General features: G+C 43.9%; 1 protein-coding gene across 2 annotated transcripts in view; it reads left to right on the top strand.

The window, feature by feature from the left end:
- Positions 1 to 19,680, top strand: part of LOC144595850 (putative malate dehydrogenase 1B) — a 123,276-nt gene that overhangs the window by 62,228 nt on the left and 41,368 nt on the right. Inside the window, exons 1-2 of one of the 2 annotated variants that reach the window (XM_078403643.1) lie at positions 8,573 to 8,582; positions 16,457 to 16,569. The exons of the other annotated variant lie outside the window; for it this stretch is intronic. Of the exons in view, the coding sequence (XP_078259769.1) occupies positions 16,492 to 16,569 (78 nt within the window). The 5' untranslated portion in view covers positions 8,573 to 8,582; positions 16,457 to 16,491. Of the gene's footprint in view, positions 1 to 8,572; positions 8,583 to 16,456; positions 16,570 to 19,680 lie in introns of those variants that run through there. 2 annotated transcript variants of the gene reach the window in all.

A 19,680-nucleotide genomic window follows, 5' to 3' on the forward strand; every position in this document is an offset into this window, starting at 1 on the left:
CAGTCTACTATTTCTTTCTCCATATATGTTCACGTATCACCCCTTTAATATTGCATCATTACATCAGCATTTCTAGTCCACCATCCTATCACTGATCATTCTCAGATTTATACTTTTCAATTCATGATACATTTTTATTTTGTTTAGTGTCTAAATTCCTTGCATCCCAACGACATCTGTCACATATGTGAAAGGAACTTTCTAGCCCAGATTAGTCTAATCAATCACCTTGGTACACATTGTAACACTATTGGCTAGATGTCATGGTTTTAGTCAAGAACTAGTGAAGAAGAACATCAAATGTCTAAATTGGAAGTAGCAGTGAACTCAACTGCAAAGAAAACTATTTACACATTGTCATCAAGTGTAATATAGAGATGTAAATTTAATATGTACACTGACCAGGAGGTCACTGAGCAAAGTCTAACACTCCTACATTAATGAACTAACCTGGTTCTTGACTTTTCTGTTAGCCATCACACTGCTGGCAGTGGGTATCTCTGCATCCTGCAAATAGCATTCTAATGAGATTGATGCAAACACACCTGCCAAATGGGCCGAGCACCTTCTGTACTTCAATTTCTGTTTTGTTTTGTCGATTTTCCTCTTCCCGGTGATAGATGAGCATGACACACAGGTTCATTTTAAATTGAAAAGCAGGTTGCACTTGACAGGACAATAGTTTCTGTTGAGAAGAAAACTAAAATCTTCTGCAAAACTGTGTGATTGGGGCCTTCCATCAGTAGAATCTAGTTTATGCATAGGTGTGCATTGTTGTGATAGACACTTTCCTTGGGGTGACATCACCAGTTTCTTCTGCTAGAGCAAAATGTCTCAAGATTTCATTGCTGTCTTAAAATAAATATATTCCTGAGATTAGTTGTGAGCAACTGATAGCAATTGACCAATTATAGCGCCTGGTAAAAGTAAAGTCGGTGGACATAAATGGGGACATACTGCACTAGCTGAAGGCATACCCATCACAAAAGAAGATGACTGCAATTCAATTCACTCAGCCCTAGGATCTCACTGCAGCAGCTGCTGAGGCAATGCTCGAAGCCGCTTCATAGTCATTTTCATTCCCAACGTATAGTCATAGTAGGATTATTCACAAATAGTTGCACGTCCATTCCTTTTGTAATTCTTCAAATATTGAATCAAACTGTCCAAGTCCAGCAGGACCTAACCAACATTAAGGCTAAGAAACATAGAATGTGACCATTCAGCCCTTCAATCCTGCACCATTATTCAGCACGATCTGGCTGATCCTGTATTTCTATTAACATACTTCTGCCCTCTCTGTATGCCACTTGGTTTCTTTTCTACCTACTAATCTTCCTGCCTCGTTTAGTAGTTGAAAATTCCACATGTTCAACAACTCTAGGCGGCACGGTGGCGCAGTGGTAGAATTGCTGCTTTCCAGGTTCAATCCTGACTATGGGTGCTGTCTGTAAGGGGTTTGTATGTTCTCCCCGTGACCTGCATGGGTTTTCTCCGGGATTTCCGGTTTCCTCGCACCCTCCAAAGACGTACAGGTTTGTATTTTAATTGACTTGGTATAATTGTAAATTGTCCCTAGGATACCATTAGTGTGCTCGGTGCTGTCTCGGTCAGCCGAAAGGTCTGTTTCCGCACTGTATCTCACAACTAAACTAAACTCTGAGCGAATAAATACCCTCTCATCTCAGACCTAAATGTCCCATCTCTAATGCTAAGACTTTGACTCTCACCACTATCCCCCTAAAAATGTTACTATTTGAAAAAGATTCATATTCTTACTCTCTGAAACTTGCCTATCAACCAGTTTTGAATTCATTCCACTATATTACCTCTAAACCAATGAACTTTTATCCTATTTATTTTTGTACACCAGCCTTTTAGATGGAACTTTATCAAAGATCTTACCAAAATTCAAATATATATTACCAGTTCTCCCTTCTCCATTGGCTTAGGTTAATAATAGGCAGGTATGGAGAAATAAGTTTTTACCTTAACATTTTTTTCAATGGTGCATTATAATAATAATAATTCATTGTGCAGATGGAATGGCTGTGAACAGAAATTTTACTTATTTCTCCATAGATATTGCTTGACCTGTTGAGTATTTTCATTCTTTGCCATTTATATTTTCAGAGTTTCCAGCAGTTGCAATATTTTACTTTTGCATCAGGAGAATTTCTTGTTCTAATTGCTTCTTTCCCAAGACTGCCTGAACCCTGTTTAACATCTCACCTGAAAGGTCGAACCTCCAGTGGTGCAACACTCACTAAATCTCAGCCAAACTTGTTAGTCAATAGTCAATAGTCAATAGTCGTTTATTTGTCACATACACATAAATGTGTAGTGAAATGAAACATTACCCGCAGTTGAAGCATTAAGACCAATAAGAATAATCAATAAAAATGTAATAACACATACAATCATACACCAACACCAAAGAAAAGAAACATCCATCACAGTGAGTCTCCTCCAGTCCCTTCTCACTGTGATGGAAGGCCAGAATGTCTTTTCTCTTCCCTGCCGTCTTCTCCCGAGGTCAGGCTGTTGTAGTTGCCACGTCAGGGCGGTCGGGGCTCCCGACATTGGAGCGCCGCGCCGGACGGTGAAAGGTCCACGGCCTATTCCAGGCCGCGCCGGACGGTGAAAGGTCCGCGGCGGGCCGACCCAAGCCCCGCGATTCGGGGCGGGCGAACACGCTGCCTCTGCCGCTGCCGGAGCTCCCAATGTCGGCCCCCACCCAGGGGCCTGCGGGCTTCCGACGTCCACGCGGCCCGGCCTGCGGGCTTCCGACGTCCACGCGGCCCGCGCCGGAGCCACTGGAGACGAGTCGCAGCCTCTCCCGCAGCATCCGAAGGCGGCCAGCGCCGCAGGTGGTGAGTCCGGGCCGCGGGCTCTGCGAACCAGAGCCCCAGGTGGTCCCAGGTGCATGGCCGCTGGTAGGCCGCAACGGGAACGGAGACACGACACAGAAACAAGTTCGTGTCTCCGTTCGGGAGAGAGAATTTTTTACAGTTCCCGTTCCCTCCCACCCCTCTCCCCCCCCACATAACATACAAACACTACACCATATTAAAACTACAACTCATACAAAAACAACAAAAAACACAAAAGACAGACTGCAGACGGACTGCGACAGTTGTGGCTGTTCTTCACAATATGTGAAACGTTCATCTCAACGGGTTCTGCAAACTGAAATGACAAGATTCAGTTCCTTCTTCAAGGCTCATTAAGCCATAGCATCACAGAATCAGAGTCATTGAGGTGCAGAAATATGCCACCTGACTTTGTATTTATATTGTACTTGTACCACTTACTTGCATTTAGTCCATATCTTTCTATGCCTTTGTGATTCAAGTACTTGTCTAGATACTTCTTAAATGTTGTGATAGTATCTGCATCCACCATCTCCTCGGGTAACAAGTTCCACATTCCAATCACTCCCAGTGAAAAAAATCCCACTGATCTCTTTAAATATTCTCCCACTCACCTTGTATCTATGCCCTTTCGTTTTAGACACCCAATCAAAGATGCATTCAATCAACCATTTCTATCCCAATAAACTTTGTATACCTCTATCAGATCACCCCTCAGGCTCCTTCGCTTTAGAGAAAACAAAGCCAGCTTCACTTGCATCTCCTCCAAACTCATCTACTGTATCTACTGTTCCAGGTGTGGACTCCTGTATATCGGCGAGACCAAGCGCAGGTTTGTTTCGCTGAATACCTCTGCTCAGTCCGCCGAAACCTACCTGATCTCCTGGTTGTTCAACACTTTAAATCCTCCTTCCATTCCCACACTGACCTTTCTGTCCTGGGCCTCCTCCATCGTCAGAGGCCCAGTGCAAATTGGAGGAACAGAACCTCATATTTCACTTGGGCAAATCACACCCCAGCGGTATGAACATTGATTTTTCTAGCTTCAAGTAGCCCTTGCTTCAGTGCTCAGCCACCGGGAGATCAAGTTGGTTAAGGCGGATTGAGCGAAGGTGTTGGGCGAAGCAATCGCCGAGGCTACGTTTGGTTTCGCCGATGTAAAGAAGTTGACATCTAGAGCAGCGGATGCAATAGATGAGGTTGGAGGAGGTGCAGGTTCACCTGCACCTCCTCCAACCTCATCTATTGCATCCGCTGCTCTCGATGTCAACTTCTTTACATCGGCGAAACCAAACGCAGGCTCGGCGATCGCTTCGCTCAACACCTGCGCTCGGTCCGCGTTGGCCAATCTGATCTCCCGGTGGCTGAGCACTTCAACTCCCCCTCTCATTCCCAGTCTGACCTTTCTGTCATGGGCCTCCTCCAGTGCCATAGTGAGGCCCACCGGAAATTGGAGGAACAGCACCTCATATTTCGCCTGACGTAAGGCATCAGGTATTATAGTTTCCTTTGTGTACTGAGGCCCATAAACGGATGACTGTAACCAAGACTGCGGCTGAGTTGGCAGTCAACAACAGCGCCAGCAGCTGGAAACCCCACAGGGTGGACAGTCCTGATCAGAACCAGGGATGTAGTGTGTACATGGAAAGGTCAATCAGGGATCTTTGGGAAAGGTTACTGTGTGTTTCACTGGCTGAGGGCTCCTGGGTAGGGACAGGATGGGGATTTTGGCCTGGATGAGGGGAAATTATCAATCCTGAGAGGGAATGCGTCAGCTTACCAGTCTGAAGAAGGGTCTCGACCCGAAACGTCACCCATTCCCTCTCTCCTAGATGCTGCCTGGCCTGCTGAATTACTCCAGCATTTTGTGATACCTTCAGCTTACCAGGAGGTTAATGTGGACCACAAAATCAGTGTCAGTGGCAATAGAGGGATGGCCTGAATGTGTTGCCGTGCCGATGTGGGCAGCCATTGATCGTGGGTGAGAAGGGGCGAGGTCAGCACCATGGAGGGTAGAAGGGGAAGAGTTCAAAGAGTAGAAGGTAAATAATGGGACTTTCCTTACTATCAGATCACAGACCCACACTCAGTGTATTGCAAAGCACTTTTGTTCCATGAGTGATAAACGTCAAGCCTCCCGATTTTAGATCCTCCAGCAAGGTTCCAAAATGAATAGAAATGAAGCCATTTTATACAAATTTGGTGTCAAAATTGGGTCTGATGTGCAAGCGCAATTCAAGCTGGGTCAAATTTCCAGAGGGATTCCAAACAACTCGAAAGGGTTTACTATTGTATTTGGGTAAAGTCAATTTTTAAATTCTGTAGTGTTGGAATAAACAGTTCGATGCAAACGAATTCTATCCCTTCATACAAAGACATAACGAAAGGTAAATAGACATGGCAGCCCACAGCTCCATCTGGTGGATCTCTAAACTGTAACCAAGTGAACGACTGAAGTAAACCGAAAGAGAAACTGCTGATATATATATCTAGGAGGCCACACCGGGAGCACTGTATACAGTAGATGAAGTTTCTTCCGGTTGCCCCCTTGGCCTACGCAATCTCCTGGTTGCCAAACGTTTTAATTCCTCTTCCCATTGATCTATCAGCATTCCATCCTGCCCAGTGTCCTGTGGCCTCTCCTGGTTTACGCTGTTCCATTGACCACAGTTGAGTCCCTCGAAAGGAAGATCAGTGGCTTTCTTCGCAAGTGGCTTGGCCTTCCCTGCAGCCTCAACAATGCAGCACTGTACTGGACCAGTAACATCTTGCAGCTCCCATTCAGTGGTCTCACTGAAGAGTTTATGGTGGCACGGCCAAGAGAAGCCCTACAGTACAGGGACTCCAGGGACCAAAAGGTGTCATCGGCTGGCATCGAGGTGAGGACAGGGAGGAAATGGAGGGCGGAGAAATCAGTGGAGGTGGCAGAGTCACGCCTAAGGCAAAAGGCATTGGTGGTAGTCGTAGCAACTGGCAGAGTGGGCTTGGTATAATTCCCTAAGACCCATGTTGGCAAGGCCCAGGACAAGGAGAAACACCATCTCATCCAGGAAGAGGTCCGAGCAGGTGTGGAGGAAGAGCGTGTGAGCAGGACGGTGGGGCTCAGGCAGCAGGGAGCGTGGACAAGGTGGGAGAGCATACCGCAGCGCAGGATTACCTGGTCAAACATCATGCAGGCAGATTTCCAGCGCGTCCGGTTCCTTGTCCAAGCTGTCTACGATGCCCTACCAAGCCCAGCAAACCTCCACCTCTGGGGCAAGAGCATGACACCTTCCTGCCCACTTTGCATTGGAAGAGGATCATTAGAACATCTCCTCAGCAGCTGCCAAAGTCCCTTGGGGAAGGTCGCTATCGGTGGCGCCATGACCAGGTGCTTAAGGTGGTTGCTGAGAGCATAGCCACTACCATCAGTAGCAGCAAACACCACCATGCCCCGAAGAAATCAATTACTTTTGTCAAAGCTGGAGAGAAGCCTCGACCACAACCAAAAACAAGGGCGGGCCTCCTCTACACGGCCACTGACTGGCAGCTGCACGTCGATCTGGGCAAACAGCTGAAATTTCCGCAGCACATCACAGCAACATCACTCCGGCCAGACATAATCATCACCTCCGAAGTGACAAAACAGCTGATCATTCTGGAGCTGACAGTGCCCTGGGAAGAGCATATGGAAGGAAACGCGCAAAGTACCAGGAGCTGGTGGAGATGTGCCGGCACAGAGGCTGGAAGACACACTATGAACCCATAGAGGTGGGCTGCAGAGGCTTTGCAGGACGCTCACTCTGCAATGTCCTCAACCAATTGGGCATTACGGGGCTGGCAAAGAAGAGGGCCATTCAATCCGCAAGCGAAGCCGCAGAGAAAGCCACTAGATGGCTTTGAATTAAGAAGGCTGATCCGTGGGCAGTTGCTGCTGGGACGCAAGTCGAGGCATGATCAACCCCGGCTGGGTCGCCTGGGCGAGGGTGTCTGATGTTGTGAGACCCGAAACACCCGATGACCCCAGGTCACATCACTGAGGATGCGTCCCAGTGCATCCAGAAGATGTATCTTGCACACACATCTAGGAGGCCACACCGAGAGCACTGGATACAGTAGATGGTTTCTTCCGGTTGCCGCCTTGGCCTATGCAATCTCCTGGTTGCCAAATGTTTTAACTCCTCTTCCCATTCCCATACTGACCTTTCTGTCGTGGGCCTCCTCCACGGTCAGAATGAAGCCACACACAAATTGAAGGAACAGTATCTCATATTTTGCTTGGGCAGCTTGCAACCCAGCGGTATGAACATTGATTTCTCTAATTTCAGATAACTCCTGCATTCTTTTCCCAAGCTCTTCCCCCCCCTCCCCATTCCCCACCCATAATGAAGGAGGAGTCGCAATCTGGCCACTCCCTCTTCTCCCCTCGGGCAAAAGGTATAGGTGTGAAAATGCACACACCTCCAGATTCAGGGACTGTATCTTCCTAGCTGTTATCAGGCAACTGAATCATACTACAACAACCAGAGAGCAGTGCTGAACGACCAGCTATCTCATTGGTGACCCTTGGACTATCCTTGATTGGACTTTGCTGGCTTTACCTCGCACTAAACATTATTGCTTTATCATGTATCTATACACTGTAAATAGCTCGATTGTAATCATGTATTGTCTTTCTACTGACTGGCCAGCACCCAACAAAACCCTTTCACTATACTTCGGTACACATGACAATAAACTAAACTGAAACCCCAGTCATCCTACTAGTTCCACTGTTCGCATCCTTGTATCCCTATCGTTATGACATCTTCCCCAGCCAACAATGGGCCATTATGGACCCCACCCTTCCTGAGGTCATCAGTTGGCGGTCCTGTTTTGTTCTAGCCTTCTCTTTCGGTCTGAAGAAGGGTTCTTTTCCTCCAGCGATGTTGCCTGACCCACTGAGTTAGTCCAACATTTTATGTCTAGCTTTCTTTATAAACAAACATCTGCAGTTCCTTACTACACATAAGAAATAAAGTAAGCCTTCCATTTATATTGTGCCTTTGATGAGTGCAAGACTTACCAAAGTTTGAGATCTTCTATATCCATTGGCAAGAGCTGATAGTCTTGCTTTAAAGTCTTAGCATAAAGATAGTACTTAGTGCATCAATTGGAGTGTCAGCATATATTTTGTAGTTTGAAAAGTGTGACGAATTCACAAAGTTCCTCCCCAGAGCAGAGTACTACCACTTTAATCTATCATCCATCCTTAAACCCAGTCAGTGATAGAACCCACTTCACTGTCTGCAAATACATTCCATATATTAATCAGTCATTATATGAAGAATTTCCTGTTCTCCATGTGTTTCACTTTATTAGGAAATCACGTGTTCCCGAGTTATGTTTTCAAAATTTATCCTTACCCATTCTCCTAATCCAATTCTGATGAAAGTAGCATTTCCAGCGTTTTGTACTTTTCATTCTGGTTTTGAGCTTTGTAGTGGAGTAAAATTCTGATAATCCGCTAACCAACTATTCAAAAATCTAAGATTTAATCTAACAAAACGCTGTTGCAGCGAGATAGACAGCATCTCTGGAGAGAAGGAATGGGTGACGTTTCGGGTCGAGACCCTTCTTCAGCTCTTTCTCGATTGCGGAGCAAAGGGGGAAGGGATAAAGGGAAATGTCAAAACGAAGACCGTGCCTGAAGATTGTGTGGAGCACACTTGCACTGCCCAGTTTCTCAAGGTAAGTTCTTGCACAGGGAAAATAAAAGGGCAGCATTGAGCTAATCATTATTACTATTCAATTTGCGGTCGACCTTGCTCAATTTTTCACCAGTAATTTGTCCTTGAGGACTTTTGATAGATGTCCACCTGCTTGTAAAGCAGTCATAGAGTTCTTCTGAATGCCAGAAATCTAAACGGTTTGGTGTCTGGCTCACCATGTGATGTTTGCTTCTGACTCACCGGGGTTTCAGTTCCTGCACTCCCTTCCAACGCATCAATACCTCGTGCTCCTTGCCAAACTTGCCCGAGCCCAGGTTCCGACGAGCCCTTAAAATTTACTAGATTCACAGGAATGTTTATCATTCTACTATGTAACACCTCAAAGAAAGTGAATGAATAGTGCGTTGGAGGGTTTAAAAAAATAACATCCAACTGTCCTGAATTTGTAAGGGAGGAACTGCAGATGCTGGTTTAAACCGAAGACTGACACAAAATGCTGGCGTGGATCAGCGGATCAGGCAGCATCTCTGGAGAGCAGTCCCAAACGTCACCGCTTCCATTTCTCCAGAGATGCTGCCTGACCCGCTGAGTTACTCCAGCATTTTATGTCTATCCTGAAAATATGCTAGTCCGGCACTATGACCGTTTTGTTCCATTCCACTATGCCTTTCATAAAAGACACCTTTTGAAGACGAAGGGTTGGAAAAAGTTCAGACGTCCCTCTGATTTGAGGACTTTGGGATTGTGGCTCGGCCTTGTGGTCTTTGAAGTGGGGATCAGAGTGTTGGCCGATTCTCTGATCAAAGGCCTCGGCTGTTGATCACTGCGGCTCCCAGAAGACAATGGGCGGTCCGCGTCTGTGTCACCGCCATTTGGCGACTGCCGTTGCCTGGCAACGCTAAAACAAAATGGTGAAGTTTGTGATGGCAGGTGGGTTGGATTTGTCCGTGAGTGTTAACTGAAGCTAAATCTTCGGACAGGTTGCTGCAGCCCCCGTTGTCGTTTCCATTCCACCCACATTTAAGAAGTACAAGAGCGAAGGGGAAGGGCAAGCAGTGGAATTTAACACTCAGTCTATCCAATGCAGTCTATTGAGTTAGTGTGGAGAGCAACGTCGTCTTCGCCTCAAGTGTCCTGTACAAGAGGGACAAGTTGCACCTGAACTAGAGGGAGAAGGTTAAACCAGGAATGTCAGTGTTGCAGTTGAACAAAGGGGACTATGAAGGCATGAGAGAGGAGCTGGCCCCGGCCGAATGGAAAGGGATCCTAGCAGGAATGACGGTAGAACAGCAATAGCAGGGATTTCTGGTCATAATCCAGAAGATGCAGGATCATTTCATTCCAAAGAGGAAAAAAGATTCTAAGGGGAGTAAGAGGCAACTGTGGCTGACAAGGGAAGTTAGAGGGGGAATAAAACTAAAAGAAAAGATGTATAAGATAGCAAAGAGTAGCGGGAAGCCAGAGGATTGGACAACTTTCAAAGGACAACAGAAGATAGCAAAAAGGGCAATACGGGCTGAAAAGATGAAGTACGAAGCGAAGCTGGCCAAGAATATAAAGAAGAACAGTAAAAGCTTCTTTAGGTATATTAAGAGAAAAAGATTAGTAAAGACAAATGTGGGTCCCTTGAAGATAGAAACGGGTGAAATTATTATGGGTAACAAGGAAATGGCAGAAGGGTTGAACAGGTACTTCGGATCTGTCTTCACTAAGGAAGACACAAACAACCTCCCAGATGTACTAGTGGACAGAGGATCAGGGGAGACAGAGGAACTGAAAGAAATTTGCATTAGGCGAGAAATAGTATTGGGTAGACTGACGGGACTGAAGGCTGATAAATCTCCAGGGCCTGATGGTCTGCATCCCAGGGTACTCAAGGAGGTGGCTCAAGAAATCGTGGACACATTGGTGATCATTTTCCAATGTTCTATAGATTCCGGATCAGTTCCTGTGGATTGGACGGTAGATAATGTTATCCCACTTTTCAAGAAAGGAGCAAGAGAGAAAATGGGGAATTAAGACCAGTTAGCCTGACATTGGAGGTGGGGAAGATGCTGGAGTCAATTATTATACAGGTAATAACGGCGCATTTGGATAGTGGTAACAGGATTGGTCAAAGACAGCATGGATTTATGAAGGAAAATCCTGCTTGACTAATCTTCTGGAATGTTTTGAGGATGTGACAGGTAAAATGGATGAAGGAGAGCCAGTGGATGTAGTGTATCTAGACTTTCAGAAAGTCTTTGATAAGGTACCACACGGGAGGTTGGTGAGCAAAATTAGAGCACATGGTATAGGGGGTAGGGTATTGACATGGATAGAGAATTGGTTGGTAGACAGGAAGCAAAGAGTAGGAATAAACGGGTCCTTTTCAGAATTGCAGCCAGTAGAGTGCTGCAAGGCTCGGTGCTGGGGCCACAACTATTTACAATATATATTAATGATTTGGATGATGGAATTAGATGTAACACTAGCAAGTTTGCGGATGACACAAAGCTGGGTGAACTGCGAAGAGGATGTTAGGAGGTTGCAGGGTGACTTGGACAGGTTGAGTGAGTAGGCAGATGCAGTATAATGTAGATAAATGTGAGATTATCCACTTTGGCAGCAAAAATAAGGAGGCAGATTATTATCTCAATGGTGTCAGATTAGGTAAAGGGGAAGTGCAACGAGACCTTGGTGTCCTTGTACACCAGTCACTGAAAGTAAGCGTAGCAAGCAGTGAAGAAAGCTAATGGCATGTTGGCCTTCATAACGAGAGGATTTGAGTACAGGAGCAAATAAGTCCTCCTGCAGTTGTATAGGGCCCTGGTGAGACCTCATCTGGAGTACTGTTTGCAGTTTTGGTCTCCTAATTTGAGGAAGGACGTCCTTGCTATTGAGGCAGTGCAGCGTAGGTTCACAAGGCTAATCCCTGGGATGGAGGAACTGTCATATGAGGAAAGATTGGAAAGACTAGGCTTATATTCACTGGAGTTTAGAAGGATGAGAGGGGATCTTATAGATACCTATAAAATTATATAGAAGGACTTGACAAGCTAGATTCAGGAAATATGTTCCCAATGTTGTGGGAGTCCGGAACCAGGGGACACAGTCTAAGAATAAAGAGGAGGCCATTTAAAACTGAGGTGAGAAGAAACTTTTTCACCCAGAGAGTTGTGAATTTGTGGAATTCTTTGCCACAGAAGGCAGTGAAAGCCAATTCACTGGATGAATTTAAAAGAGAGTTAGATAGAGCACTAGTGGCTAGTGGAATCAAGGGATATGGAGTGAAGGCAGGCACAGATTACTGATTATAGATGATCAGCCATGATTACAATGAATGGCGGTACTGGCTCGAAGCGCCAAATGTCCTCCTCCTGCATCCATTTTCTATGTCCATGTCAATGGACCTATATTCTTGAAGGGAGGTTTGCTGGTGCTACTGAGGAGGGTTTAAATGAGATTGGTAGGGGGTTGACAGCTAGAGTAGTAGATTAGCTATTGGAAGGAGTGTTGGAAAGGTAGTGGTTAGGATCAGTAATTCCCAAAGGAAGGACAGGCAGAGCGAGATGATGAACAGAGCAGATCAATGCCTGGGACTAAGATGTGGTGGTCATTGTGGAAATGTGATTGCAAGAGAAATGTGATGACTGGCAGTTCAACATTCCAAGGTTTAATTGTTTCTGATGTGTGAGAGAGGGAGGGGAAAGAGGCAGTGGAACTACATTGCTAATTAGGGAGAATGTCACACTAAGTGACATTCGGAGAGGATTTACTGGAAAGTTTGTCTGCTGAGGCAATATGGATTGAGCTCAAAAATAAAAAAGGTGAAACCACTAAAACAGGTTTATTCTACAGCACCCAACCCCCTCCCCCCCAAATAGCCAGTGGAGACAGAGATATGTAGAGAGATGTCCAAAAAATCCCAAATCAACAGAGTTGTTTTAAAGTGACTTAACTTCCTCAATGTTGATTGGGACTTGCTTAGTGTTAAAGGCTTAGATGAGCAGAATTTGTTTGGTGTGTCCAAGAGGGTTTCCTGGCATAATATGGGGATAGTCCAACCTGAGAAAGAAACATACTGGATCTTGTGTCAAGAAATGAGCCTAGCCAGGTGACTAGTGTTTCAGTGGAAGAGCATTTGGGAGATAATGATCACAACTCCATAATTTTAAGATTGTTTTGAATATGGAGAAGTCTGGACAAGTCCAGACTTAGGTACTATATTGGAGTGAGGCTGATGTTATTAGGCAAGAGCTCAGGAGGGGACATTGGGAGAACTTTTTATTAGGTAAGTGCACATCTAATATGTAAAACGTCTGAAGAAGGGTCTCAACCCGAAATGTCACCCATTCCTTCTCTCCAGAGATGCTGCCTGCCCGCTGAGTTACACCAGCTTTTTGTGTCTAACATGTGAAAGTTGTTTAAAAGCCAGTTGTTGAAAGTTCAGGACTGGCATGTTCCTGTAAGGAGGAGGGATAAGGATGGCAAAGTAAATGAACCTTGAATAACAAAAGGGGTTGTAAATTTGGTCAGAAAAGAAAACGTGTATGCAAGTTTTCAAAAGATGAAATCCAACCAGGTTTTTGAAGAATATAAAGCAAGGAGGAAAGAACCTAAGTGGGCGATTAGCAGAGCCAAAAGGGGCCATAAAATGCCCTTGGCGAACATATTGAAATAAATCCTGGCTTTTTATACCCATATTTAAAACAAGAGTGTAACCAGGACAAGATAGGACCACTCAAGGATAAAGGAGGGACTTTGTGCTTGGAGTCAAGGAATGTAGGTGAGGTACTAAACAAGTACTTTACACCCGTTTTCACCAAGGATCACTTTTATCGCCCTCAGCTTAGTTTACAACCCGCAATGTTTATTTTAACTAAACTAGCTGGACTGTGGAACCTAAACACCACACTATTTATTGCCTCACTGACATCGTAAGTTCCCGATGTTGGTCATTTTTCCCACCATGCTTCCTTAGTATGTAAGCTCTTGGGTTAAATATATTACAAACTTCCTTATACATTTCAAAATTTCTGACATCAAAAAGCATTAAGGTGAATAAATCCCCAGAGCCTAATGGGATCTATCCCAGGTAATTAACAAAAACAAGAGAGAAGATTGTTGGAGTGTCGGCAAATATCTTTGCATCTTCCCAAGCCACTGGTGAGGTCTTGGAGAACTGGAGGGTAGCTAATGTTGTTCCTTTGCCTGAGAAGGGAAGAGAGAATCTAGTGAATTACAGGCCAGTGAGCCTCACTTCAGTGGTAGTGAAGCTATTGGAGAGATTCTTCGGGATAGGATTTACTCCAATTTGAAAGAGAATAGATTAATTATTGGCAGTTGGATAGCTTTGTACACAACAGGTCATATCTTACTAACCAGATAAAGTTTTTTTTGAAAGGTGATCGATGGGGATAAAATGGTGGATGTTGTCTACATGGATTTTAGTAATGCACTTGATAAAGTCCTTCATCGTAGTTTGATTCAGAAGATTAAGATATAGGAGATTAACATTGATTTGATCGTTTGTATTATTAATGTCTTATTGATAGAAGACAGAGGATTGTGGTGGAAGGATAATATTCAGATTGGAGGTCTGTGATTAGTGGAGTTCTGCAAGGGACTGTGTTGCAACGTCTGTTGTTTGTGATGTATATTAATGACTTTGATGTAAATTTAAATGTGTTGGTTAGTGAGTTTGTAGATAGTACCAAGATTGTTGGGATCACGGATGTGAGGAAGGCTGGCAAAGTATATAGCATGGTATAGATCAGTCACAGAAATGGTTGGAGAAATGACAGATGGAGTTTAATCTGAGCAAGTGTGAGGTGTTTCCCCCATCTAGGCATAATTGAAATACCCATATAGCCCAGGCCCATAATATACATAATTTACAGCCAATTGTACTGTGTAACCACAGGGCACTCGTGTTGTATAGGGTATTTTTTGGAAGGGGGGGGGTCATCTCAATAATTAAATTAAAACTGATGATATGGACATATACGTACATGTAGCTCCATAACTTTAAAGATGTACATGCATGCTTTTTCAATGATCAGCAAACTTAAATTCCTTTCGATAGAACCTATAAAGGTGACTGTTCAGAAGCCCGATAACAAGGGGAAGAAACTGTTCTTGAGTCAGGTGGAGCACACGTTCAAGCTTCTGTATCATCTGCAGGATGGGAGCAGGTAGAAAGGGCATGACTGGAGTGGGACAAGTCTTTGATTGTTGGCTGCTTTTCCAAGGCAGTGTGAGGTATAGATGGTGGGAAATCTGGTCTATGAGATGGACTGGGCTACATCTCCCAGGCTCAGCAATTTCTTGTAGTCTTGGGCAGAGCTGTTTCCAAACCAACCAGTGATGCAACCCAACAGTATGCTTTCTATGGTGCTTCTGTAGAAGGGAAAGTCACTGGAAACATGCCAAGTTTCCTTAGTCTCAATAGGCAATAGACAATAGGTGCAGGAGGTAGAGGCATTGGTGTGCCTTCTTGGCTGTTGCATGAAATTGATTGGTCCATGACAGACCATTGGTAAGATTAACACCAAGACACTTAAAGTTTTCAACCCTTCCACATGTCGTGGAAGAACTCCCCAGTTGTTCTTTTGGACAGTGTTATAGAGTTATACAACACAGATGTAGGCCCTTTAGCCCAACATGTCCATGCTGACCAAGATGTTCAAAGCTCATCCATTTGCCCACATTTGACCCATATCCTTCTATTTGTACCTGTCCAAATGTCTTTTAAATATTGTCAACTACTTCTCCTGGCAGCTTATTCCATATCCGTAACATGCCCTGTGTGAAAAAGCTGCCCCTCAGGTTTCTATTAAATCTTCTTCTCAATTTCTCAACCCCGGGATAAAGGCTGTGTGCATTAATCTTAACTACGATAGATGAGGTTGGAGGAGGTGCAGGTGAACCTCTGCCTCATCTGGAAAGTCTGTTTGGGTCCTTGGATGGAGTCGAGGGGGGAGGTAAAGGCACAGGCGTTGCATCTCCTGCAGTTGCAGGGGAGGGAGTGGTTTGGGTGGGAAGGGTGGACCAGGGAGTTTGAGGGAATGGTCTCTGCGGAAAGCAGAAAGGGGTGGAGATGGGAAGATGTGGCCAGTAGTGGGATCCCGTTGGAGGTGGCGGAAATGTTGGAGGATAATTTGTTCTATGCGGCGGCTGATGGGGTGGTGAGGACAAGGGGGACTCTATCCTTGTTACGAATGTGGGGAGGGGGAGCAAGAGCGGAGCTGCGGGATATTGAGGAGACCCTAGTGAGAGCCTCATCTATAATGTAAGAGGGTAACCCCTGTTTCCTAAAGAATGAGGACATCTCCGATGCCCTAGTATGGAACACCTCATGCTAGGCGCAGACAGAGGAATTGGGAGTAAGGGGTAGAGTTTATACAGGAAACGGTGGGAAGAAGTGTAGTCAAGATAGCTATGGGATTTAAACCATCATCTGCAGTTTTTTTTCCTTCACCCCTCGGCCTCCTATGTTCCAAGAAATAAAGTTCCAGCCTGCCCAACCTCTTCCTATAACTCTGTCCCTCGAGACATGTGAGGGAGAACTTAAATGCCCTTAATAATGCAGTTGGTGCTTTGGATGACGCCATCACATCTAAAGGTGTCTTTCTGTGCCTTGTATTGTCATAGAGTGGACTTTGGTCACAAATTTGTGGAGTGCAGCTTGAATATCTTAGTCTGGTGAGTGTGCTATTCTTCATGTGCAGCAGCCAGTTAAACAAGGATGGGGTAAGGTCCTAGAAATGGATTGTTTTCATGTGTTTAAGGAGCAAATTAAGGCATTTTTGAAAAAGCATGGTAAAAGGGTGAATAGAGTTTAGATCGTAAAAACAGGACCTCTGATTTTGTTTCCTGATCCTAAAAATGTTTCTGATTCAATTGCTGCAGGCAGGACAAATTGTCCTTATTTAGCCAAGTGTGAAATGGTGGCACATCATCTTGCGCAAAGTTTGACAGATTTTGTGTTTCATAAGATTGGCATACACCCTGAAGATTGGCAGGTGAGTTACATCCTAATTCTAAAATTAATGGTAAATAAATGAAGTGCCTCTGAAATCAATGGTAAATTCAGGGTTAGATCGAGTGGTCAAATGCATTGTATTCTGTACTTCCATCCAGTGGATCTGCCAGCTAATTTGTAGTATATTGTACTTTCCAGCTTGGGCCCCAGTTTAGCTGCAAGTTATATCACAGTCTTTTCTCTGCAGGAATGTTAAATGCTCAGTTTCAGGGAACTGTAGTCCTTGAATGAATGTAAAAACAGTTCATGACTTTCCTTGGTGTTTCTTCAAGATGCCTACGATCTTTTTTCACTTGTATTCCCTGACCTGAGTATACTCGGGGGTGGCATTGAACAGGTTAATATCTCTGTAAATTATTTTATCATTTAGATTTACCATTTTTTGTAGTGGTGGGCTAAAAAGCAAAGGTTTACAGAGTTAATTTGTAATTTCCCCCTGCACATTTCAAATCATTACATGGTGCAGTAAATCTAGAAAATAGTCTTGCTTGTTCTAGGTTGTAATAAAGGAAGCCTTATTGATGGCTTTATCCTGGAGGGTAGATGTTTGGATTCTCGGTATCCACTTATTCTCCCCTGAGTACCAATGTAGAAAGATCAGTGATTGATTGCGGTGGGAGAATAGACAATAGGTGCAGGAGGAGGCCATTCGGCCCTTCGAGCCAGTACCACCATTCAATGTGATCATGGCTGATCATTCTCAATCAGTACCCCGTTCCGGCCTTCTCCCCATACCCCCTGACTCCGCTATCCTTAAGAGCTCTATCTAGCTCTCTCTTGAATGCATTCAGAGAATTGGCCTCCACTGCTTTCTGAGGCAGAGAATTCCACAGATTCACAACTCTCTGACTGAAAAAGTTTTTCCTCATCTCAGTTCTAAATGGCCTACCCCTTATTCTTAAACTGTGGCCCCTTGTTCTTGACTCCCACAACATTGGGAACATGTTTCCTACCTCTAACGTGTCCCACCCTTTAATAATCTTATACGTTTCGATAAGATCTCCTCTCATCCTTCTAAATTCCAGTGTATACAAGCCTAGTCGCTCCAGTCTTTCAACATATCACAGTCCCGCCATTCCGGGAATTAACCTAGTAAACCTACGCTGCATGCCCTCAATAGCAAGAATATCCTTCATCAAATTTGGAGACCAAAACTGCACACAGTACTCCAGGTGTGGTCTCACTAGGGCCCTGTACAACTGCAGAAGGACCTCTTTGCTCCTATACTCAACTCCTCTTGTTATGAAGGCCAACATTCCATTGGCTTTCTTCACTGTATGAAATTTATGTATGAAATTTATTTAAATATGGTTATGTAAACATGTCTCATGATATAATCATCACAGTGTTTTCTTTCTGTTAGAATAAACATTCCTGTTGAAAGCTCCTGTGTCCTAAAACTGATACTGTAATGAGAACCTATCAGAACTCTGGGAGTATCCAAGGTTCACCTGAGCATTGTCAACAAGACTTGGAAAAGTCTAAAAAAATACAAGTAGTTTCCCAAGTTATGTAAAAGTCCTGTTCCTGAGAACAGTCTAAATTGATTTTTCCCACCAAAAGTTAGTGACAAACAATTTCAAAGAGGATCAATTAACATTTATTATCTTCCACTTAAGTCTCCATCTTCATGGGTGGGTTTATATCTTAATGCAGAGAAGGTTCTGAATCAGTTTGATCTATTCGTAACCTCAAAGTATAACTGCTCTGTGTAGAGTTAATAACAATTGCTATCACCAGTGGTCATAGGAAAAGATTTTTGAACAACACTTTCTACAAGCATGAATGACTTCAACCATATGTTGACACGCTAGTTGGAAAGGTGGTTTTCTCTTATGTTTGAGTTTGGCCTGAACCTGTCCAGGTGGGGTCAATCATTTTAAGGATCACAGAGCACCACATCCCAAAACTCTTCCTAAAAGTTTATTAAAACTGAGAAAACATTTGAAATAATATAAATATGAGCACACTACAATAACTTGACATAAGATGTTCAGTGAAATTACTGAGGATATGTTAAAAATATTATAAATTGTCATATTTTAATGTGCCCTCTGTATCCTGTACCTTGTCAAATTTTAAAATCTGTAACCTATGCTGTACACTCACATGCACACTCCCTGACTCTGGGTGATCAATTCTGCAGTTCTTTCAGTTTAAAATGTACTCACATGGGATCAATCTGTCTGCAATTCCCATGCAAATTGCAAAACTCTTCCCTGAGTCCTCCCTACTTTAAAATCCAAACATTGCTCTTGTGTCAATTTGATGACACACCTTCCCTTTTGTACAATTGTACGAAGTTGCTACTGAATCATAACCTGAACAATTTGGAATATTTGATGTCCAACCACTAGCACAACGGAGATGCCTAGATGGGGAAATTGTTAAGTTTCACAAATTTTCTAAAAGATTGTTAATGTTATGTTCTACTGACGATTACAGAACCAGATGTACTGGTGCTATCTTGTTATTTATGGAATTACTTTTGATGACATTGTTACATATGGGTCCAGAGAAAAGCTTGTGATTGTATAAACAAATGCATCAAGAGAATCTTTCCACTTTGAGCCAATTTGAAATGTTCAACATCGATATTGTTTTCCCCATTTCAATCAATTTTGGTTTACCAAGCAGTTATACATCCTTATTAATGACACGACAGTAGGTGTGAGAGATTTGGTCCAGGTAAGAGTGCACTCTTCTGCCGTAGAGAGTTTCAGGGCCTGGTTCAAGTTGCAACGGGTGGAGTCATCCGTTTCCTGGATGGTAATATTCCACTGTCTTTCCTCCTTCATTAAGAAAGCACAATAAGTGTTTCATTCCAATGGCTGACTTCCTTCTTCAAACCTAAGTCCCAGTAGAACTAACTGCCTGCCTTCAATTCAGAAGTGTAAGTTTAAAAAGAAAATGAATACTATCCTGGCTCTTGCATCTCATTTCTGCTGCCTCTTTGCCCTTGACAATCTCCTTCAATAGTACATGTAGGCCTACTAAAACATGACAGTTGTGTTTCTAAGGAACCTCGTGTTAAAGAAAATCATATTAGAAAATCAATTGTGACAATGAGGAAAAAGTGGTTAAGGGCTAG

The sequence above is a fragment of the Rhinoraja longicauda genome, chromosome 8 (genome assembly GCF_053455715.1).
Source record: "Rhinoraja longicauda isolate Sanriku21f chromosome 8, sRhiLon1.1, whole genome shotgun sequence".
NCBI classification, from domain to species: domain Eukaryota; kingdom Metazoa; phylum Chordata; class Chondrichthyes; order Rajiformes; family Arhynchobatidae; genus Rhinoraja; species Rhinoraja longicauda.